This window comes from Mya arenaria, chromosome 2, assembly GCF_026914265.1.
Source record: "Mya arenaria isolate MELC-2E11 chromosome 2, ASM2691426v1".
In the NCBI taxonomy this organism is placed as follows: domain Eukaryota; kingdom Metazoa; phylum Mollusca; class Bivalvia; order Myida; family Myidae; genus Mya; species Mya arenaria.
Window position 1 is genome coordinate 61,819,117 of NC_069123.1, and position 24,604 is coordinate 61,843,720.

Here is a 24,604-nt window from a genome sequence, read left to right on the forward strand (position 1 = left end):
TGCTGGCACGACATTGGACATTCAAAAGTGAAAGTCGTGCTGGCACGACATTGGACATTGGACATTCAAAATCGAATGTTGTGCTGGCACGACATTGGACATTCAAAAGTGAAAGTCGTGCTAGCACGACATTGGACATTGGACATTCAAAATCGAATGTTGTGCTGGCACGACATTGGACATTCAAAAGTGAAAGTCGTGCTAGCACGACATTGGACATTCAAAATCGAATGTTGTGCGGGCACGACATTGGACATTCAAAAGTGAAAGTCGTGCTAGCACGACATTGGACATTGGACATTCAAAATCGAATGTTGTGCTGGCACGACATTGGACATTGGACATTCAAAAACGATTGTCGTGCCGGCACGACATTGGACATTGGACATTCATAACCGAATGTTGTGCTGGCACGACATTGGACATTGGACATTCAAAAGTGAAAGTCGTGCTAGCACGACTTTGCACATTGGACATTCAAAATCGAATGTTGTGCGGGCACGACATTGGACATTGGACATTCAAAGGTGAAAGTCGTGCTGGCACGACATTGGACATTCAAAATCGAATGTTGTGCTGGCACGACATTGGACATTGGACATTCAAAATCGAATGTCGTGCTAGCACGACATTGGACATTGGACATTCAAAATCGAATGTTGTGCTGGCACGACATTGGACATTGGACATTCAAAATCGAATGTTGTGCTGGCACGACATTGGACATTGGACATTCAAAAGTGAAAGTCGTGCTAGCACGACATTGAACATTGGACATTCAAAATCGAATGTTGTGCTGGCACGACATTGGACATTGGACATTCAAAAGTGAAAGTCGTGCTAGCACGACATTGGACATTGGACCTTAATAACGGTTTGAAATCATCCGCTGGACACTCATGCATTCTCTGAGGTTTACTTAGATCTGTTCACAAAATGGCCGATTCCTTTTTAATATCAGGTTTTTTGATTGGTCACCAAAAGTATGCATACCTTGTATAAGTTATTGATTATAAAAGTAATAAAATGTGAAATGAAAGAGCTAGTTAAAGCGCTATTGTTTCTGCGGATTATATTGAGCAATAAAAATATAACACCTTTACTGAACATATTCCGGCTCTCAGCAGGGTGTCCACCTTTGATGGATTAAAAATATCCAAATTGAAATAAGGCGTATGTTGTATATCAACAATTAAAGCAATAAACACAATTTATGAGTAAAAGAAAACACAATCGATTGCAAAATTGCGTCCCACCAAACAATAATTCATATTGAGGTTATACAATTACAATTGTAAAGGATCATTATTTAGTGATATATCTACTGCCTTTATGTATACAATGACTATATGTACAATTTGGATTTCAATTTATTGGGGCTAACATCTGCAACATTTTATAAATGTCGCACTCAATAAATGTTCAAATATAAAACAAGCAGTTCAATTCGACTACAATACTGGCCACATATTATTCAGCTAATGGACGCGTGAACTGCTCAAATCTATCTTAAAGGACCATTCGAAGTCTCTGTCTATCATGGGTCCAAAATTTATATTTATTACCAAGACAACTAGCCAGCACGACATATTATTTTGAATGCCCAATGTCGTGCTATTTCGATTTTGAATGTCCAATGTCGTCCCAGCACAACATTCGATTTTGAATGTCCAATGTCCAATGTCGTGCTAGCACGACTTTCACTTTTGAATGTCCAATGTCCAATGTCGTGCCAGCACAACATTCGATTTTGAATGTCCAATGTCCAATGTCGTGCTAGCACGACTTTCACTTTTGAATGTCCAATGTCCAATGTCGTGCCAGCACAACATTCGATTTTGAATGTCCAATGTCCAATGTCGTGCCAGCACAACATTCGATTTTGAATGTCCAATGTCCAATGTCGTGCTAGCACGACTTTCACTTTTGAATGTCCAATGTCCAATGTCGTGCCAGCACAACATTCGATTTTGAATGTCCAATGTCCAATGTCGTGCTAGCACGACTTTCACTTTTGAATGTCCAATGTCGTGCCAGCACAACATTCGATTTTGAATGTCCAATGTCCAATGTCGTGCTAGCACGACTTTCACTTTTGAATGTCCAATGTCCAATGTCGTGCCAGTACAACATTCGATTTTGAATGTCCAATGTTCAATGTCGCGCCAGCACAACATTCGATTTTCAATGTCCAATGTCCAATGTCGTATGTTTAGCTAACTTCACACAGCTATTCTACAAAGGTTTCCTTAAAAAAATATGGAAAATCCATCTTTAGTAGTTTTATTCTTTTTCTCGACGGTTATTTTTCCACATCGTTTTCTTATTTTTATTCCCTCGTCCTAGCGCTTATTAAAAAAAACCACACACACAAAAAACGACAAACAAAAAAGTGTTGCTTTTTGTAACGAATCTCAGGACAATTATTTAATAGAATGTGTTACGCTTTGATATCATAATTGTAAAAAAAGTACCAAAATTAAAATAATAATAATGTGTCGGAGACCGGGTTTGAACCCGTGTCGCCATATTGCAGTCCAGTGTTGTATCCACTGTGCTACGCCGGAAGGCTTACCTCAAAACGAGTGGTATATTTAAGCTATATACCTAACTTGGTAATATCACGTGATAACATCGACTAGCCAATCACGCATTAGGAATGAATTCTACTAGGTAGACATATCCAGTAATCTTTTTTAATGGAAACATACGAAATAACTGCTAAACTTGAATAAATTGTAAACTATGTGGTACTTCAGTTAGTAAGTTTCAATGCATTGTACACATTAATACACGGCGGGCAATCATTGGAGCCATAACATTTTATGTGTTGAAAATGCTCAAACGCGTCTTCCGTTATAGTGCCAATGAGTGGAATATGGATGTAAACAGTGAGTATGGTTTATTATTTTTCATTTTTAGAGGTTTATACGAGTAATTTTAAAAAATTGGAGAATGTAGTTCCACATAGGAATGGCTATGAGTTGCTCTAAATGTAAAAGTTCTGAATAAAATATAAAATCTGATCGTCTAGAACTTGCATAACTTGAAGTTAGTGTTGACAACGTAAAAACCTGGATTTTCGTGAGAATTGTTAATGTACCTTAGGTTTAAGCAATTTCATTACATATGTGTGGCATTTAAAAAAAAAACGAAACAAAACGAACGAACCCGTGGTAAAAACCGACACCCGAACCTCCTTAGTCCATTCTGGACCTTTCTCAATAGTAGATAGATTTTCCCTGCAAAATGAGCTCATATGCAACTTGCATCATACTTGTAGTATGATGATCATTGGAACAACTCAAATTTCAAATGCCAACAATATTAGAAAAAAATATGAAGCATCCATTTTATCAAAGCATTCGGCAAGATCGTTGATCATCTAAACTGTGTTGTTTTTTTCTGATCGGAAAGCCCTAAAACACCCATGGACGCTTAACATGGACACGATTTTGAATGGGCTGACAACAGGTTTTCTAGGCTCATCAACGAAGTATTTTGAAATAATAGTACCAAAAAGAATATATAATGTTATATATTCATAAATAAGGGGATGTAGCTCAGTGGTAGAGCGCTCGCTTCGCATGTGAGAGGCCCCGGGTTCAATCCCCGGCATCTCCACTTCTTTTGTGTCTTTACCATCGTCCTTTCATAATAACAGTCGTCATTTCCACAGCCATTACATCCCATTATCATCCTTGATATCATAAAAACATCATCAGATAGGAACAATTTTGTTATAATTCATAATACAGTGTCGTTCATATTGTGATGATAATTCACTTAATATGGGCAAGAATATTTGGGTGATAAGTTCCCTATTCGGTCAAAATGGTCTAGCGTACTGAACATTTTTAAAACGACTTAATTCCATATATATATTTGAGCGGCTGATCCATAAGTTGTCGGCAATGATTGTGCTAACGCGGAACACGACTATTTGGCATACTTGTGACATGCTTATGGGAAGTACGTTCACCATATCTATCGTGCGTATGTGTGACACGCCTATGGGTCATGCGAATGAAACGCCTATGTGACGTACGTGTGGCATGCCTATGTAACGTACGTGGGACAGGGCTATGTGACATACGCGTGACAGGGCAATGTGACGTACGTGCGACTTGACATGGCTATGTGACGTACGTGTGGCATGGCTATGTGACGTACGTGTAGCATGGCTATGTGACGTACGTGTAGCATGGCTATGTGACGTACGTGTGGCATGGCTATGTGACGTACGAGTGGCATGTCTATGTGACGTACGTGTGGCATGGCTATGTGACGTACGTTTGGCATGGTTATGTGACGTGCGTGTGGCATGGCTATGTGAAGAACGTGTGGCATGGCTATATGACGTACGTGTGATATGGCTATGTGACGTACGTGTGACGTGACATGGCTATGTGACGTACGCGTGACGTGACATGGCCACGGCGCGTTTGGAAATAAATAGCTCACAAGGAGTGAAATTAAAGCAATACATTCTAAAATTTGTTCACCAGCTACAAACAATATCTAACATTGCATTGACGACTATGGAAACCGCTAAGCCTAAAAGGGAATAGATCATAGTTTGTATATAGCATTTTGCCTTATGACATTTTCTTTTATATTCCAGAAAAAAATGTGGAAAATTGTTAAATTTGTTAGAACAAGGATACAGCTGGACTCCTTCAAATAGTTTATATTTATCTTTGAAATAAAACATTTTGGAGAGCGAAAAATAACGCTTTTCAGCAAAATAATTGAGCGTGATTTGTTGATAAATCATTTTTGAGTATCCGAATTTCAGTAAAAACCTCTGTTTTGGTGATAAGGTTTTGAAAACGTTTTAAAGATTTTCACCAAAACTTGGACACTTTGACAATTTACATCTGTAGTCAAATCGTCCAGTAGCAAACGCCAACGTTCTAGATATTTGGAAGCACTGGGCTTCGCCAATTTTAAGTTATTGGTCGTGTGTTGTGTAAAACTATTCAAACTATTCACTAAATGAGATGTCTGTCAAACACAATGCCCACTGAAGCGCCGCTTTGTCAGAAACATACTAAGATGATTAATTCTAAGTGTTTTAGAACAAATGCATGGCTTATTCTGTTTTGACTACTGACCTGAAACTCAACTGGGTCATCTGCTTGTCAATGGTAACATACCACTGAAGTTTTATGATCCTACATGAAATGTTTTGGAGTTATTGTTCGGAAAAGCGTGTAAAACTTATGACCATGACTTTCTGGCCTTAAATCAATAAGGGCCTCTTCCTACAACTGACATATGGGACGTTTTGACTTAAATGTGAACGTTTTTGACGGGGATATTTTGAATATAAAGGTAGCAAGTTAATACCAACGTAAACAAGAAAGATACATTAGAATATTGCTTTAACATTAAGTTGACTTTTGGCCAATGACGATACATATATATACGTTTCCGAAAATATTTGTTGAAAGGTGCGCATGGTTGCGGGCACCATATCGAATGGTCTGCAGTTAAACCATGACATTAGTTAATCTCAATTACATAAAATACATATATGGACGATAAACCTGTAAAAAGGTAAGTTTGAATTTGCCCATGAAAAACTTATAATAATATTATGAACTTAGTATCTTTTCTGTTCGAGGTGAGTATATTACACGCGAGCCAGGGGCAGCTGTTGGTTTCTGCATCATACATAAAACCACTTGAGGTCATAGTTTTTAATGTCCCACGTACGCCCATAGATCTATAATTGTGGTTAGTTTGATATGACAAATGTGTTACAGTTGCTTCCCCTTTATTACCAACAGTAGCAAACGAAGAACTGCGTTCAGAGTGAACTTTGAATCAGTTGTTTGAATGTATAGAAAACTGATGCTAAAAATATGTATTTGTTTGTTCACTGATCTATCAGTTATGTTCCAAAAAGCATAAACCCAACTTATGAACATTATCAAGAGGCGGAAATGTCATTTAAATTTGGGATTCATAGGTCAAGGTCACTGTTGCTTGCATTAAAAGAAAACACTAGCTCTTGTTCGATTTTATCGGTTTAAAGGACGCGATGGAGAATTCAATTGCTCCGCATTTCGACGCTCGTGATAGCAAATAATACAAGTTTTCAATGAATATATAAACCAATATAGAAAAGACGACGCAATCACAAACTTTTATTTCTCTAATAGTCACACATAACGGAAGAATGAAACGAATTGAAACAGTTAAAACAAATAAAACAATGTACATAAAACAAGAGAATATGTATAGTTATGTTTATAAACATTTGGTTCATGACAACAATACAGAGGCCGAAAAATTCTCAAACATTCAATACAGATAGGAACATGTATGCATATTCAAGGTTTAGACATTGTCGTAACCGCAATCATTTCGAAATCATTGCGAAATTTGCGTCACAAAATTCCATTATAAATCATACTTAATCACAATTGAAGCGTCGAGTTTTATTTTTTGTTTACTAGTATATAAAATAACCGATTATCTTAGAATGACTTCTACAATGTTATTCCATCGCCAAGATCGAGTTGATGTTTCTGAAACTTAATGAAGGTCTGGCCGCACCCATCGGCTACATTTTTGCCAACCTTCGCTATGACGCCTTCACGACTTGAATTGTGTTTAGTCTCGAGCTGAATGCTGTTTTTTATTGCCTATGAAACTACTAAATTGCTTCATCATCTAGTGTCACACACCATGAAATAGTTCATTTGTCATCTCATTTTACATATTTTGAAACAGCTAGTTTCGATTATCTTTCATGCACTAAATGTATTACATTATACTTTCGTTGTGTCCGTCTTTCCAAGTTAGCATAGCAATCTAATCTAATATCCCGTAAGTAAGTTAGCAATGACGCTGTAATTCCTCCGTTGATACATCAGTATTATAGTTCGATAACTCCTTAATACTTCGGAGTCCATAACATACTAGTGTCTTACCATCTGTATCACGTGACTTTGTGGTTATTGATCCGGGTACTTGGTGTCCTGCGAGGCACGGAACGTGGTGACCGTCGTGTCGGTGGTCGACTTTCCTAGGCGACCGGATGTGTTGGTTGTCATCTTCTGGTAGGAGGAGTGGTACATCTGGTACAAGTACGAGTTGATCAAGTCACACTGGGCCTGCCTTGTGGTCACATCTGACTGAAACGAAAAACCCTAACCCAACGCCCAGTTGTCTTATAGAGAATAGAGGTAAGGTGTCGGATAGTTACTCCCTAATTTGCACATCGTGCCCTATATTGTCTTTGGAGGCCTTGCGGTCACAGGTTGGTGACTTTTGCAAATGACAATGAGTTGCGGCATGTGGCAAAATAATTTTGAATGTAACATATACACTAGTATATGCACAATACTGAACACTCTTTCATCAAACCTCACAATGCAAGGGGTCACGTATTGATGTGAGCCCTCATTGGTATTATTTTGTCCAAATTGTCCCTCTGTTTTTCTTGGATCTTGTAGGGAGTCAGATGTGACCACACCGCCGGGTTCTAGGCCTTCATAAACATTCAACACGATGACATGCAACAGTACTGTTAGTAAGGATCACTTGTCTGCACGTGCGCATCTGAACAGCAAACGGTTCGAATGATAGTTTTTTGACACCAATAATTTGACAGCTATAATGGTTGCTATTTCTTTTTAACATTCGGCAACTGAAATCAAGCACAGCAAACAAGCATGGGTGTTCATGAATAGTAAATCTTATGCAGCTTTCGTTTATCTTGAATACAAATTCAATGCACAAACATGTATTTATATTTCGTTATTAAGACTTTCATAAATTATTATTAAATCCGTGTTTACAGGCTGCAATAAAAATATACCCGTAAATGTTGTCAAGTTCGGCTTCTATATATCACGTGGTATACATGTAGATAGAAATGTTGTTGGGTGAAATGTGCACATACAGTTTCAACGCACTGTCTGATATACAGTGTTTACAAGTGAAGCTGTATAAGAAATTCCAAAAAGAAGCTCGAATATTTAAATTTGCCTTTGTTTCAATGTTGATAGTTTTTTTAGTATCTGAACAAAGATTACAAGTAATGGTAGGTAGATGACATAAGCCTTAGCTTTTCCATGAATCCGTATACAAAAGAAAATGTCATTTGTGCTCGAAGATGAGTATCATTTTGTTCTTGAATGTTAAATCTATCCTGATATTAGATTTTTTACATAAGAAGGATGTAATTACCTTCGACTAAAATGTGATATTTGCTTTAGAATCACTCGCCTCTCGAAATGTCAATGGGTATTGTGGTCGGTGGGTGTTTTTGTGGTCGGTGGGTGTTGTGGTGGTCGGTAGGTGTTATGGTGGTCGGTAGGTGTTATTGTGGTCGGTGGTGGTGGTCGATGGGTGTAGTGTTGGTTTATGGGTGTTATTGTGGTGGACGGTGGGTGTTATTGTGGTCGGTGGGTGTTATTGTGGTCGGTGGTGGTGGTCGGTGGGTGTAGTGGTGGTTTATGGGTGTTATTGTGGTCGGTGGTGGTGGTCGATGGGTGTAGTGGTGGTTTATGGGTGTTACTGTGGTGGCCGGTGGGTGTTATTGTGGTCGGTGGGTGTTATTGTGGTGGCCGTTGGGTGTTATTGTGGTCGGTGGGTGTTATTGTGGTCGGTGGTGGTGGTCGGTGGGTGTTGTTGTGGTTAATAGGTGTTATTGTGGTGGCCGGTGAGTGTTATTTAGGTTGGTGGGTGTTAATGTGGTCAGTGGGTGATGTGGTGGTCGGTGGGTGTTGTGGTCGGTGGTGGTGGTCGTAGGGTGTTGCTGTTGTCGGTGGGTGTTATGGTGGTCGGTGGATGTTGCGGTGGTCGGTAGCTGTTGTGGTGGTCGGGTTGGTGTAATTGTGGTCGGTGGGTGTTGTGGTGGTCGGAGGGTGTTTTCGTGGTATATTACTGTTGTGGTGACCGGTGGGTGTTGCAGTGGTCGGTGGGTGTTGTGGTGGTCGGTAGGTGTTGTGGTGGTCGGTGGCTGTTATGGTGGTCGTTGGGTGTTTTTGTGGTCGGTAGGTGGGTGTTATTGTGGTCTGTTACTATTGTGGTGGCCGGTGGGTGTTATTTCGGTCGGTAGGTGTAGTGGTGGTCGAATGGTAGTTATTGTGGTCGGTGTGTGTTGTGGTGGTCGGTGGGTGTTTTTGGGGTCGGTGGTTGTTGAGATGGTCGGTGGGTGTTGTGGTGGTCGGCGGGTGTTATTGTGGTGGACGGTAGGTTTAAAAGTGGTCGGTGGGTGTTGTTGTAGTTCGTGGGAGTTATTTTGGTCGAAGGGTGTTGTTGTGGTCGGTGGTTTTTTTTGTAGCTTGTTTCTGTTGTGGGGGTCGGTGGGTGTTATTGCAGTGGTCGGTAGGTGTTGTGAGGGTCGATGGGTGTTGTGGTGGTCGGTGGGTGTTATTGTGGTCGGTAGGTGTTATTGTGGTGGACGGTATGTTTAAAAGTGGTCGGTGGGTGTTGTTGTAGTTCGTGGGAGTTATTTTGGTCGATGGGTGTTGTTGTGGTCGGTGGGTCTTTTTGTAGCTTGTTTCTGTTGTGGGGGTCGGTGGGTGTTATTGCAGTGGTCGGTAGGTGTTGTGAGGGTCGATGGGTGTTGTGGTGGTCGGTGGGTGTTATTGTGGTCGGTAGGTGTTATTGTGGTATGTTACTGTTGTGGTGGTCGGTGGGTGTAGTGGTGGTCGGGTGTGTGTTATGGTGGTCGATGGGTGTTGTGGTGGTCGGTTGGGTGTTGTGGTGGTCAGTTGGTATAACTTTGGTCGGTGGATGTTAATGTGGTCGGTGGGTGTTATTTTGGTCGGTATTTGTTGTAGTGATCGGTGGGTGTTTTTGTGGTCTGTTGCTGTTGTGGTGGTCGATGGGTGTTGTGGTGGTCGGTGGGTATTGTGGTGGTCGGTGGGTGTTGTGGTGGTCAGTGGGTGTTATTGTGGCCGGTGGGTGTTATTGTGGTGGTCGGTGGGTGTTATTGTGGTGGTCCCTGGTCGGTGGGTGTTTAGGTGGTCGATGGTGGTTGTGGTGGTCGGTTACTTTTGATGTGTTAAATGTTGAATTGATAGAAATGAATTCATTTATAGCGTATAGTGAAACATAAATATGGCCAGATTTTATTATTCAATTACAGGAAACTTTATTTAATATATGTATACACATGATAATGAAAGTAAATTAATCGATTTATATAGATAATGCCTGAAGTGTACCATGTCGTAACCATGGTATGCTTTTTTATATAACACGTCTTCATGGGTTATTTTGATTTGTTGTTTTGCTGGTAGCTTGATTTTCAGGTATTTCATAATCCCCGAGCTGCAAAACCCTCCCATAGAAACATTATATAAAATGTTGTTTTTTTTTAATTGGAAGCATTATGCGCGCATTTAAAGTATAGTATGTGTTATGTTTATTATCGAAATACATGTAATAGAATATAAATGTTAAAAAGTTTGCAAAATTGGCATTTTCACGATCATGTTCAATATCAGAATTTTGAGCAAAACCACATACATGTAGACTGCAAAACTAATAGCTATTAAGTAATTTCATTCATCTTAATAATGAATTCCACCACTTGGCCATTCACAAACCTGATTAGCACAAACTCAGTAATGAGACCACCCTGCTATTAAGACCATTTTCGCAAAGTCTGATTAGAGGGTTTTTACTGTATATCCGTACCTTTATACGGAGACGAAGTTGCATGTTCACTCGTCACATGACTTCCATGAATCAAATTGACTGCACAATCTGTTGCACACTGCCGCTCCCATCCATGACAAACATGATTGTACAAGTGTGTCACCTGTATTGACGTCAATTTTATTGTAAATGTAATTCATTGTGGTGATAAAACACAATTTAGATTTAAAATTAAAACCTACATTTGCAACATATCGTCATTGTAGAACTTTTGTGGATTTAAGCTCTGATAGTCTGTTGAAATATCGTCGATAAATCATGATTGATAGTCGTATTATGTCCCATGACGTGATAAGCAGCCCATAACATTTAAAGTTGTATTTTTTTCAGTGTCAAGCCTGATTTTACCCAGCTAAGGCCACAGACAGGAAACTATTTAAATTAAGCAGGGGGTAGTTGTTTGGATCTACTCTTACTAATGATGATTCGTTATCGTACATTCTGTCCTATCAGGGAAGTCTATTGCTCAAACTCTCAATGTCCGGTGCAAAGGGCCTGTCAGGGAAGTCTTTTGCTCAAACTCTCAATGTCCGGTGCAAAGGGCCTGTCAGAGAAGTCTATTGCTCAAACTCTCAATGTCCGGTGCAAAGGGCCTGTCAGAGAAGTCTATTGCTCAAACTCTCAATGTCCGGTGCAAAGGGCCTGTCAGAGAAGTCTATTGCTCAAACTCTCAATGTCCGGTACAAAGGGCCTGTCAGGGAAGTCTATTGCTCAAACTCTCAATGTCCGGTGCAAAGGGCCTGTCAGAGAAGTCTATTGCTCAAACTCTCAATGTCCGGTGCAAATGGCCTGTCAAAGAAGTCTATTGCTCAAACTCTCAATGTCCGGTGCAAAGGGCCTGTCAAAGAAGTCTATTGCTCAAACTCTCAATGTCCGGTGCAAAGGGCCTGTCAGGGAAGTCTATTGCTCAAACTCTCAATGTCCGGTACAAAGGGCATGTCAGCGAAGTCTATTGCTCAAACTCTCAATGTCCGGTACAAAGGGCATGTCAGGAAAACCTATAGCTCAAACTCTCAATGTCCGGTGCAAAAGGGCCTGTCAGGGAAGTCTTTTGCTCAAACTCTCAATGTCCGGTGCAAAGGGAATGTCAGAGAAGTCTATTTCTCAAACTCTCAATGTCCGGTGCAAAGGGCATGTCAGGGAAGTCTATTGCTCAAACTCTCAATGTCCGGTACAAAGGGCCTGTCAGAGAAGTCTATTGCTCAAACTCTCAATGTCCGGTGCAAAGGGCATGTCAGGGAAGTCTATTGCTCAAACTCTCAATGTCCGGTGCAAAGGGCCTCTCAGGGAAGTCTATTGCTCAAACTCTCAAAGTCCGGTACAAAGGGCATGTCAGGGAAGTCTATTGCTCAAACTCTCAATGTCCGGTGCAAAGGGCATGTCAGGGAAGTCTATTGCTCAAACTCTCAATGTCTGGATCAAAGGGCATGTCAGGGAAGTCTATTGCTCAAACTTTAAATGTCCAGTGCAAAGGGCCTATCAGGGAAGTCTTTTGCTCAAACTTTAAATGTCCAGTGCAAAGGGCCTATCAGGGAAGTCTTTTGCTCAAAGTCTCAATGTCCGGTGCAAAGGGCCTGTCAGAATAGTCTATTGCTCAAACTCTCAATGTCCGGTACAAAGGGCCTGTCAGAATAGTCTATTGCTCAAACTCTCAATTTCCGGTGCAAAGGGCCTCTCAGGGAAGTCTATTGCTCAAACTCTCAATTTCCGGTGCAAAGGGCCTCTCAGGGAAGTCTATTGCTCAAACTCTCAATTTCAATGAGAGAAAATGATAAAACAAAATATTTATTGATTTTACAATCCAAGATCAGAGACGCAATCACAGACTTTTATTTTCTAATAAGGCACATATTCATATGGGTGACCCACTCATAACGCAGTAAAACAACTGGAAAACATTTCAAAAAGATAAAACAATGTACACTTTATATACAAATTGTAATGTTTAACAAGTGTGATTTAACAACAATCCAGAAGCGAATAAAGACTGAATCATTCGATACAAATCTAAACTTTTATAACTATGACATAATTTATGTAGCGAAACGTTGTTTTCCTTCAAACAGTTGTCATGTAAGTTATCATTTCAAAATAATCGCGAAAATCTGGCAGTGCACACACACATTATAAGCCTATAATAAATAACGAGAAAACTATATTTCCATAGTAATATAATTATGTCACTTAAAAATATGTACGTAAGCATGTTTTAACGCTTATCCCGATCGTCTGCGGTTACAGGCACCGAACCCACGAACTTATTGACTTGAAATTATTTGTGAAGGTCATTACTAACAGAGAGGCGGAGTTATGACTCTGTATCAATGACTTACACAGCAGACGCCTGAAGTGACTTGCTTTTGTTCTGATTACAACTATTACAAATCTATATTCTATCAACATAATTAAAGGGTTCTAAAAACAATTTTCCACGAAAACACGATTAACCAATTATCCACATACATTCATTCCAACTAACTAGTAAAAAGGGGCAGACTTTGTTTTATTGCACAATTCCGGCGAAATTATGTTAACAAGTTATAACACAAATAATAAATAAATGATATTTAAATAGCAATTACACATACACAATTAACATGAAGTGTTTCGAAAACAACCGATGTATGTTCAATCTTCGTCGCCAAACATTAATGAACTAATACCGAGTCCCGGGCTATCAGTTCTTATGCCAAAGCGCAGATTACAATAAGTGCTTCATCATCTAGTGCCATGCACCGTAAAAAATGCCAGTGTTATTGTTTCGATTCTTTTCTCCTATATGCACTAAATGCATGATTATCCACGCTTCATTCTACATTATTCGTGTCAGACCTACCAAGGCTGAACACACATTTAACATTAAACATTAACATAGCAATGTTTTAACCCTATCTAATCTAACATATTATAAGCCGCCAGATAGCAATGACGCTGTGAAAGTCATTTAAAGGACCCCTTCTAGATTAGAAGTCAGACAGTCCAATAGAGCTATCAAACTTGTAGTCAGCCACGGGCTGGCGTCTCACCGTCTCTGTCACGTGACGTTGCGGCTCCTGGCCCGGGTACTTGGTTTCATGCGAGACGCGGCTTGTGGTGACCGTCTCGCCGGTGGGCGCCTGTCCGGGGCGGCCGGAAGAGCTCGTTGTCGTCGTCTTGTCAGAGGAGTGAACCATCTTGTACACGTACGAGTCGTTCCAGTCTCGATCCCCGGGGACCGCAGGTGGCTTCTGGACCTGTCCGCCACTGTAACGTACACAGGTCAGTACACAAGCGTACAAGCTGAACATTTATATCATATAAATTATAGAGTGCTCGACTCGAAGCTGTTTTGATTCCTTATATAAGGTTTGATAAAACGGTGGTGCATTGGGTCCCCAGGGGCATATCGCGAATACATAACGTTTACACTTATATTTAAACCATTAAAAGTTAAATTGCCACATGCCCAAAATGCATTGTCGCTATGTTAAATTAGGTTGACTATATGCATGTATAAATCAATATTCGATCTTTTTTAAAATCGTCTTGTTTAATCTACTGGTATATAATTGTAAACATACATTTAAATTCTACTTCACAATCCGTCCAAGACTACATAGCCAAACCTCACCAACTTTGGCTTCGCGCAGCATCCAAACACACCTCAAGTTTTCAAATTGGGGGGAAACTGTCCAACAATCGTACCTCTACTGGACAACTGGGTGTAAGGTACGAGTCTATCGTGTAGGGTTCTACGTTTGTTTTCAGCCAGGTATGACCACAAGTCCGGGTTCTAGGTCTACATGAAACATTCAACACGAAGACACCATGCACTTGTTAGTAAGGCATGCCTTGACCGATCTCAAACACCTGTCTGCGCATGCGCACTGGATCAGCAAACGGTTCCAACTAACGTAAAAGGGTCAATGGACAGATACTAAATGGTAAATAATAGAGCAACATATGTCAGATCAAGAAGCATTCAATAGGCATACATGAATCTAATTAATTCAGGAATATGTAATACGTGCATGTATAAGAAGGGGAATGATACGTCTATCATCGGATAAATATTACGTTATCAAGATTTCAAATTCTTATTGTACTAGTTTGTTGTACGCTAATGGTTGGTTGACTTTTGCCGTTTTTTATTATGCCGCGGATTGAACAATGGGTGTCGTAGTCATGGGTGTCGTAGTTAAAATTAAAATATGCCTAAATGCATTAATGAACAAACTTGGTTCTCATTGCGAATACAAGCTTTTGAATGGTTCATATGACCTTTTCACAGACATTCACCTGATTCTGAAAAATGTTGTTGATTTACGTGTCATATGGCACATTTCAATTTTTAACGACGAGAGCCTCCTGACACAAACTGTACTACGGATTTGTATGCGCATTTTGATAATTGTACAATAGCCAGAAGCGTTTTTATGCAAAGAAGATGCGCGGGGAGTAGTGTCATTTCGACAAAAAAAAAACAGTTTTAACCGTGCTGAAATTATCAATAACAAGACTTTAAATGTCTTGGATATCCTACAGGCCTAAAATAATTGCATTCTTAATTTAGATTTTCCCACCAGTGATTGCCTAACGGTTACCATGACAGGTCGATAATGGAATCTAAGGATATTATATTAAACATTATTTGTACATGTAAAGGCATTACTTTTGTCGTCCAAAACCTTTTTTTTATATAATTAATATAAAGAACTAGGGCAATTACCGAATTTGATAAGGGCCCCGAATGAAAGCATAGTAGGAAAGGATGCCCTTTTAATAAATGTTAAAAGTAAAGTGGATTAACTACGCAGATATTGGCCATTCAGTAAACACATTCCTGCTAAAACACAAACATTTTCTCTGAGATGTATTATTTATATTCACCGTTATTATTTTTTATATAAAATATTCCAAACATTTGTGAAGAGTTACTAAGGCGAGATGAAGATTAACACGGTAGGCAGAAAATCAATGTTTGTCAGTATTCGTTACGCATTTTTTACACTTGGTTACGCAGGATTCGCATTAACTACAAAAAGTAATTGTCATCTAGTTTTATAGCTATTTGTAAGCGCCAACATGAATTTTTAACTATGATGTCTATGAACATAAAACATAAAGCTGCACATTTAAATTTTAACTTTTGGTAATCAACAAAACATAAGTAAATGGGGTATAAGCTAAACGAATGAAGACATTCACAAGCGTATCGGAGCATGCGCAATTAAAATATCACGTTGTTATCGTGCTTTTAGCCATCCTTGGATGAGCAATATCAAACATAAAACAACTCGCTGGAACAGAAATTTTGACAAAAATCAAAGATGATTATTACATAAATCATGACATATATCGACAATTTCACGGGTAATTGACAAAAAGAGAGACTAAAAAGCGCACTGAAAAACATTCTCACTGACGCTTTTATCCCACCCAAAACTGTTCTATGACGATATATATTATTCCCATCAAAAAACAAAGAGCCCTATTGAGGTATTTGTTCATTTACCACTATAAGGGCGGTTGCTTCAACGGTCTGGTGCAAAGCAGTATGACGTCAGTGTCATTTTCTTGTGAAATTAAAACTTTTCAAATACATAATTGCAACGTAGTTACACAATTATAATCGTTGAAAATTAACGATTACCCAAATGAAATAGTTTATTAAAGAAACCTTTGAATATAAAACCCCATGGAAATTTTGTAGCAGGAGTTACATCCCTTGCCTACGTCGTGAGTTTTGTTTCTCAGAAGCAACAAGCAAACAGAACAACACTTACTGCGCCTGAGCCCGGCCTTGGGTCTGACCTACATATGTATCCCGGACATTATCCGCCGAGTACAACCCGATCGGGGAGTTGTACTGCAGATGGACGACACCTCCGGGATCCTGAGGGGCGTAACCACCTGAAACATGATCAGGGGCCCTATGAGGCGCCGGTGACAGATGCTGTTGGTGAGGTAACCTAGCATGGGAACGGCTTGGTTTCGGGGGGACGGAAGGGGAAACAGACCTGGGTCCACTTCCTGGAGACAATTGCGATGTGGAGCGGACCGTCGACTGGGTGGAGATTTGGGTTATTTTGGGTTTCGGTGCTACTGGTGGTTGGGTGTGGGGGCGGTAAGGTTCGTCGACTGTTCCGGCCTGGTAGCGTTCCGTTTCCAACGCCTCGCGTTCCCATGGTTTCAGCTGGCGGGCCTCGGTGCGGAGAGTGTTGCTCCATGCTGCGCCAGTGTCCAGCTCGTCGTCCTGGCGGTTAACGGGTGGTGGGCGTTGGCGGGGAGCGTACTTGTGTTTGGGGGACACAGGTTTGGGCAGCGGCTTGGAGTAGTCCGTCCCAAACGTGATGACAGACTCGTCCGCGGCACGAGGGCGACCGAAAGAAGGGAGGGGTTTACGAGAGCGTTGAACGGCTGCAAAACACAAACCAATGCTCTATGATATTAGGAGAAAGGGTGTATGTATCTGCGACACGTTTTAAATCGAACAAAGTCAGACCCTTAAGTTAATGGTATAAGTCCGTTTCATAGGTTTATCTATGATGTTAAAATGACTTGTCAATATTTTAAATTGTCAGGGTCTAACTTGCACGAAAAATCAATTTGGCGGGTGAATAGTTACGTGCTGGTTTGAAAGGTGAAGAAAAATAAATTACGGTTAATGATTTAAAAGTGTAAATTACTTATATATCATTATGAAACAAACGAATTAGCGATACGAGGTATTTGTAATAAAAGCAATTCTGATATATATCTTTCCGGGGTGAAGGGCAATGACATATATATCTATGAACTCAACTTAGGAATTTAAATTATATATAATTGGGAGGTTGCACTAATAAAATCAATGCTAATGGACTGTATAAAAGGGATACATTCCTTAAATATGTGTCAAAAAAAGAGCAAACATGTTGAGAAAAAGAACATAAAAATAAACTAAAATTTTCTGTTTGTGGAAGGGGAAATAATAATGATGCATGCTTGACACGGGGGAAACGAGCATCTGTAAGTGTTCTACAACTACACATATAGTATAAAAGCCGTGATAAGGTTTACATCACGACTGGCTGTCATCACCTGGGTTGGATGGCGCCTTTTTGCCAAACTGTTTCCGGCGCTCCCAAACCGGGGCCGTCGGGTAATCCTCCTCGTCCAAGCCCAGGGCATCTAAACATGACATGGAACAGCCGCCATTCATTGTTGGGTCCGCACAGATACATCAACATTACATGCGTTGCATTAATGGGTTGGGGTTTGGTTTGATCAAGAATGACTATATAGCAATTATAAACAGCGTTAAGAAAAAAAATTGGTATAAAATAATGCTTTAGGAAAATAATGCAAATATTGTATACAGCAAAATGTGGGCACCTTTCACATTATTGTAAAGACTGTACAAAGTAAACTTTGGATACATTTCTTGGCCTCAAATTTGATTTATTACAAATATTTTAATATTATGTTATTAGGTCATGAGATGACATGGGTATTACGATGTTCATGATCCTTGACATTAGCAACACGAAACTACATATCTACTTAATGTTAGTTACATCCACAGTTTATGACATTGCTTAACACAGTAAATGTGACAGTTTCATATATATTTGAAGATTTATACACATTTTGCCATAATCCATTTTCTATAATATAATATTTTATTAGGTTCTCCTATAACTCACAAATCAAGTTAATTGTAGGGTGATCACCGTTAAATAACATATATTCTATAAGTACTAGCATTTCTTCTGGCATAAATAGACTATCGCATTACTGATTATTACCCCCGCACGACGCATTGCCACTAACGTGTTCGTATGTCAACCACACATAGCTCTAAGACGAATAAGCCGTAGTTCACCTTCGGTACTGACCATGGTGGTAATGGCCGTAGTTGACCATTTGGTACTGACCATGGTGATAACGGCCGTAGTTGACCATTTGGTACTGACCATGGTGGTAACGGCCTTAGTTGACCATTTGATACTGACCATGGTGATAACGGCCATAGCTCACCATTTGATACTGACCATGGTGATAACGGCCTTAGCTCACCATTTGGTACTGACCATGGTGATAAAGGCCTTAGCTCACCATTTGAAACTGACCATGGTGATAAAGGCCGTAGCTCACCATTTGGTACTGACCATGGTGATAACGGCCATAGCTCACCATTTGATACTGACCATGGTGATTACGGCCTTAGCTCACCATTTGGTACTGACCATGGTGATAACGGCCATAGCTCACCATTTGATACTGACCATGGTGATTACGGTCTTAGCTCACCATTTGATACTGACAATGATGATAAAGGCCGTAGCTCACAATTCGGTACTCATCACGGTGACAACGGCCATAGCTCACCATTTGATACTGACCATGGTGATTACGGCCTTAGCTCACCATTTGGTACTGACCATGGTGATAACGGTCTTAGCTCACCATTTGATACTGACCGTGGTGATAACGGCCATAGCTCACCATTTGATACTGACCATGGTGATTACGGTCTTAGCTCACCATTTGATACTGACCATGGTGATAACGGCTATAGCTCACCATTTGATACTGACCATGGTGATTACGGCCTTAGCTCACCATTTGGTACTCATCATGGTGACAACTGCCGTAGCTAACAACTTGGTACTCATCATGGTGACAACTGCCATAGCTCACAACTTGGTACTCATCATGGTGACAACTGTCATAGCTCACCATTTGGTATTCATCATGGTGACAACTGCCATAGCTCACAACTTGGTACTCATCACGGTGACAACTGCCGTAGCTCACCATTTGGTACTCATCACGGTGACAACTGCCGTAGCTCACAACTTGGTACTCATCATGGTAACAACTGCCATAGCTCATCATTTGGTATTCATCATGGCATGGTGACAACGGCAATAGCTCACCACTTGGTAATTGTCACGATGAAAACTGCCGTACCTCACCATTTGGTACTCATCACGGTGACAACGGCCGTAGCTCACTGTTTGGTATTCATCACGATGACAACTGCCGTAGCTCACTATTTGGTATTCATCACGTTGACAACGGCCTTAGTTCACCATTTAATACTGACCATGGTGATAACGGCCTTAGCTTACCATTTGGTATTCATCATGGTGATAACGGCCGTAGCTCACCATTTGGTAATCATCACGTAGACAACGACCGTAGCTCACCATTTGATATTCATCATGGTGATAACGACCGTAGCTCACAATTTGGTAATCATCACGGTGACAACGGCCATAGCTCATCATTGGGTATTCATCATGGTGACAACGACCATAGCTTACCATTTGGTAATTATCACGATGACAACTGCCATAGCTCACCATTTGGTATTCATCACGATGGCAACGGCCGTAGCTCACCATTTGGTCCTCATCACGGTGACAACGGCCATATCTCACCATTTGGTATTCATTACGAAAACAACTGCCATAGCTCACAATTTGGTATTCATCACGGTGACAATGGCCTTAGTTCACCCTTTAATACTGACCATGGTGATAGCGGCCTAAGCTCACCATTTGGTACTCATCACGGTGATGACAACCGTAGCTGACCATTTGGTACTCATCACGATGAAAACTGCCGTAGCTCACCATTTGGTACTCATCACGGTGATAACGGCCGTAGCTCACTATTTGGTATTCATCACGATGACAACTGCCGTAGCTCACTATTTGGTATTCATCACGGTGACAACGGCCTTAGTTCACCATTCAATACTGACCATGGTGATAACGGCCTTAGCTCACCATTTGGTAATCATCACGTAGACAACGGCCGTAGCTCACCATTTGGTAATCATCACGTAGACAACGGCCGTAGCTCACCATTTGATATTCATCACGGTGATAACGACCGTAGCTCACAATTTGATAATCATCACGGTGACAACGGCCGTAGCTCACCATTTGGTAATTATCACGATGACAACGGCCGTAGCTCACCATTTGGTATTCATCACGTAGACAACGGCCGTAGCTCACCATTTGGTATTCATCACGGTGACAACGGCCGTAGCTCACCATTTGGTATTCATCACGGTGACAACGGCCGTAGCTCACCATTTGGTATTCATCACGGTGACAACGGCCGTAGCTCACCATTTGGTATTCATCACGGTGACAACGGCCGTAGCTCACCATTTGGTATTCATCACGGTGACAACGGCCGTAGCTCACCATTTGGTATTCATCACGGTGACAACGGCCGTAGCTCACCATTTGGTATTCATCACGGTGACAACGGCCGTAGCTCACCATTTGGTATTCATCACGGTGACAACGGCCGTTGCTCACCATTTGGTATTCATCACGGTGACAACGGCCGAAGCTCACCATTTGGTATTCATCACGTTGACAACTGCCGTAGCTCACCATTTGGTATTCATCACGGTGACAACTGCCGTAGCTCACCATTTGGTATTCATCACGGTGACAACGGCCGTAGCTCACCATTTGGTATTCATCACGTTGACAACGGCCGTAGCTCACCATTTGGTATTCATCACGTTGACAACGGCCGTAGCTCACCATTTGGTATTCATCACGTTGACAACGGCCGTAGCTCACCATTTGATATTCATCACGTTGACAACGGCCGTAGCTCACCATTTGGTATTCATCACGTTGACAACGGCCGTAGCTCACCATTTGGTATTCATCACGGTGACAACTGCCGTAGCTCACCATTTGGTATTCATCACGGTGACAACTGCCGTAGCTCACCATTTGGTATTCATCACGGTGACAACGGCCGTAGCTCACCATTTGGTATTCATCACGGTGACAACTGCCGTAGCTCACCATTTGGTATTCATCACGTTGACAACTGCCGTAGCTCACCATTTGGTATTCATCACGGTGACAACGGCCATAGCTTACCATTTGGTATTCATCACGGAGACAACGGCCGTAGCTCACCATTTGGTCCTCATCACGGTGAAAACGGCCATAGCTTACCATTTGGTAATTATCACGATGAAAACTGCCGTAGCTCACCATTTGGTATTCATCACGTAGACAACGGCCGTAGCTCACCATTTGGTCCTCATCACGGTGAAAACGGCCATAGCTCACCATTTGGTATTCATTACGATGACAATGGCCGTAACTACCATTTGGTAATCATCACAGTAACAACTCACTATTTCGTACTTACTTGGTGGCAACGGCCATAGCTGAACATATGGTACTAACCTATGTGGCAACGGCCGTAGCTCACCATTTGGTGCTGACCATGGTGACAACGGCCGTAGCTCACCATTTGGTACTGACAATGGTGACAACGGCCGTAGCTCACCATTTGGTACTGATCATGGTGACAACGGCCGTAGCTCACAGTTTAATACTTATCATGGAGACAACTGCCGTAGCTCACCATTTGGTAGTCACCTTGGTGGCAACGGCCGTAGCTCACCATTTGGTAGTCACCACGGCGACAACGACCATAGCTCACCATTTGGTACTGATCATGGTGACAACGGCCGTAGCTCACAATTTAGTATCTAAACAATCACGCCTCAACTGTTCCAAACGAGTTGCTTCAAACAGCCTGACGTTTACCCTACCCGGCTCACCAACCGTTTGATCTCTCCTTTATAGTCATCTTCGTTACGGGATATGAAGAATGCAGTTTACTTACTTAAAACTTACATGTTTTTCTTGCTCAATATACAGCCATTTCCAGTGTTATAAAGGCACTTCTATTTTATTTTCCTATACAGTGTTTGCAATTTAAATTATAACAATGCCATACAGCGTGATTCAAAAAAGAACCCCTCCAATGTTCATATATTTGAATAAATATCACGTATCGTTGAAACAGTCGTCTCAAATTCTATAATTCAGATTAAAGTGTATCCTTTAAACTTGCAAAGCAGAAACATGAAAGTTAACAACGTTGACGTTAACTCTTTTGTTATCTTTAAACGTTCAAAGTTCTGAACAATAAACCCCTTGTTTCGATATATATGCATTTATAAAGGGAGTGGTATACGTACTGCTAACGTTGTGATCCCTCTGTATGAAAGTCCTCCTCCTCTCGTCAATCCCACCATACTCCTCCTCCTCCACGCCTCGGTCCACTCCTAACACAGAAACAGAACAGTGTTAACTACAGTGTTACATACTGCCTTCTATATGAAGTGTCTCCTCCTCCACGCCTCGGTCCTCTCCTAACACAGAAACAGAACAATGTTAACTACAGTGTTACATACTGCCTTCTGTATGAGGTGTCTCCTCCTCCACGCCTCGGTCCTCTCCTAACACAGAAACAGAACAATGTTAACTACAGTGTTACATACTGCCTTCTGTATGAGGTGTCTCCTCCTCCACGCCTCGGTCCTCTCCTAACACAGAAACAGAACAATGTTAACTACAGTGTTACATACTGCCTTCTGTATGAGGTGTCTCCTCCTCCACGCCTCGGTCCTCTCCTAACACAGAAACAGAACAATGTTAACTACAGTGTTACATACTGCCTTCTGTATGAGGTGTCTCCTCCTCCACTTCTCGGTCCTCTCCTAACACAGAAACAGGACAATGCTAACTACAGTGTTACATACTGCCTTCTGTATGAAGTGTCTCCTCCTCTCGTCTCAATTCAATTCAATTCAATTCATTTTATTCAAGTAAATAAAGGCCACCGGCCCAAAATACACAAAATGTACAAAAAAACAAACATAGTATAGTAGTTGCAACATACGATTTACACATTTATCATTTATCACGTCTATTCCTCTTCCTCCTCGACACCTCGCTCATCGTCTATCATGGAGATTAAGGGCTACATGGCCACAAACTACCTAGTTGCCAAGTGCCAAATATCTGTACACAAATGATGTTTTCTTTTATTTTGATCATTAAAGTAAAATAAGTTAAACCTAATAATGCATTAAATTAAAAAGCAATGGTATCAACCAATATTGTGCCCCTTAAAACATGTCCCAGAATTTAGGGCCTGCTGTCTAGATAACCGTACAACCACAAACCTATTTGCGGCGACTGTTGAGGTGAGTGCTGAGGAGCGGTAAACTGGGTCTGGTAGTTGATTGGCGGGGTCTGATGGTCCCTCACAGGCGCGGCAGCTGGAGGCGCCACGGGCCGGTATCCCATGGAGGCGGGTGCCTTCTGTGGGGAGGAGGGACTAGCTCCGAACGATGTGCCGAAATTCATGGTGCCGCCTCCAAACTTGTTCAACGTCACCTTTCTAGGCATGAAGCCCGCGCTGTCCATGGTGTCTGGGTGGGCGGACGGTGAAACCGGGGACGGCTTCTGTGGAGATATGGGCACGATACGTGTGGGCGAGCCCGGACCTCGGTTCTTCTGTATCGGTATCACAATCTGTCGAAAAAGTCATGTTCCTAAAGGTTATATAATACGTTACTAGGACGAGGAAGATGAATAGCACTGAAAGAAAATATAAGACGTTTTGAGACCAACTAATAACACATCCATATCAACGGTGAAAAGGATCATCATTACAGACAGTGGACTTACAATTATTTTGGATTCGAGGCAGTGCCAATAAGCTTGGGTTGGAATCGTTTGTGCCGTGTCGCCTAATGTAAACGAAGCTAATGAGCTCTGCGATATTATATGTTACTATATCGAGATATTCAATGAGACGTTACTCTTATAATGCTCGCATTTCATACCACGCTGACTGTAAATGATTGATAGTCGTTACCTAACGGAATGACCTTTATATGCTCGCCGTGCAACTAGTATAATAGATTTAAAATAGTAGCATTGAACATTGCTTGTTTGCAGGGATGGACATTGACCTATCCTACAATGCAGGGGTGGACATTGACCCATCCTACAATGCAGGGGTGGACATTGACCTATCCTACAATGCAGGGGTGGACATTGACCTATCCTACAATGCAGGGGTGGACATTGAC

The 24,604-nt window shown here is 41.2% G+C and overlaps 1 protein-coding gene and 1 non-coding gene across 6 annotated transcripts in view; one reads left to right on the forward strand and one right to left on the reverse strand.

Moving 5' to 3' along the window:
* Window positions 1–3,552: 3,552 nt before the first annotated feature.
* On the forward strand, window positions 3,553–3,624 carry Trnaa-cgc (transfer RNA alanine (anticodon CGC)). The gene has a single exon. It is a non-coding gene; the product is annotated as a tRNA-Ala (tRNA).
* Window positions 3,625–12,501: 8,877 nt separating this feature from the next.
* The window catches only part of LOC128206277 (proteoglycan 4-like), a 37,166-nt gene continuing 25,063 nt past the window's right edge, over window positions 12,502–24,604 (reverse strand). For 3 of the 5 annotated variants that reach the window (XM_052908652.1, XM_052908646.1, XM_052908661.1), the window contains 5 exons: window positions 23,690–24,041; window positions 22,700–22,786; window positions 17,752–17,841; window positions 16,455–17,088; window positions 12,502–13,932 (listed from right to left, as the gene is read on the reverse strand). In XM_052908652.1, the coding sequence (XP_052764612.1) occupies window positions 13,653–13,932; window positions 16,455–17,088; window positions 17,752–17,841; window positions 22,700–22,786; window positions 23,690–24,041 (1,443 nt within the window). In that variant the 3' untranslated portion in view covers window positions 12,502–13,652. The remainder of the gene's footprint in view (window positions 13,933–16,454; window positions 17,089–17,751; window positions 17,842–22,699; window positions 22,787–23,689; window positions 24,042–24,604) is intronic. The other 2 variants (XM_052908666.1, XM_052908674.1) reach the window with 2 other exon arrangements.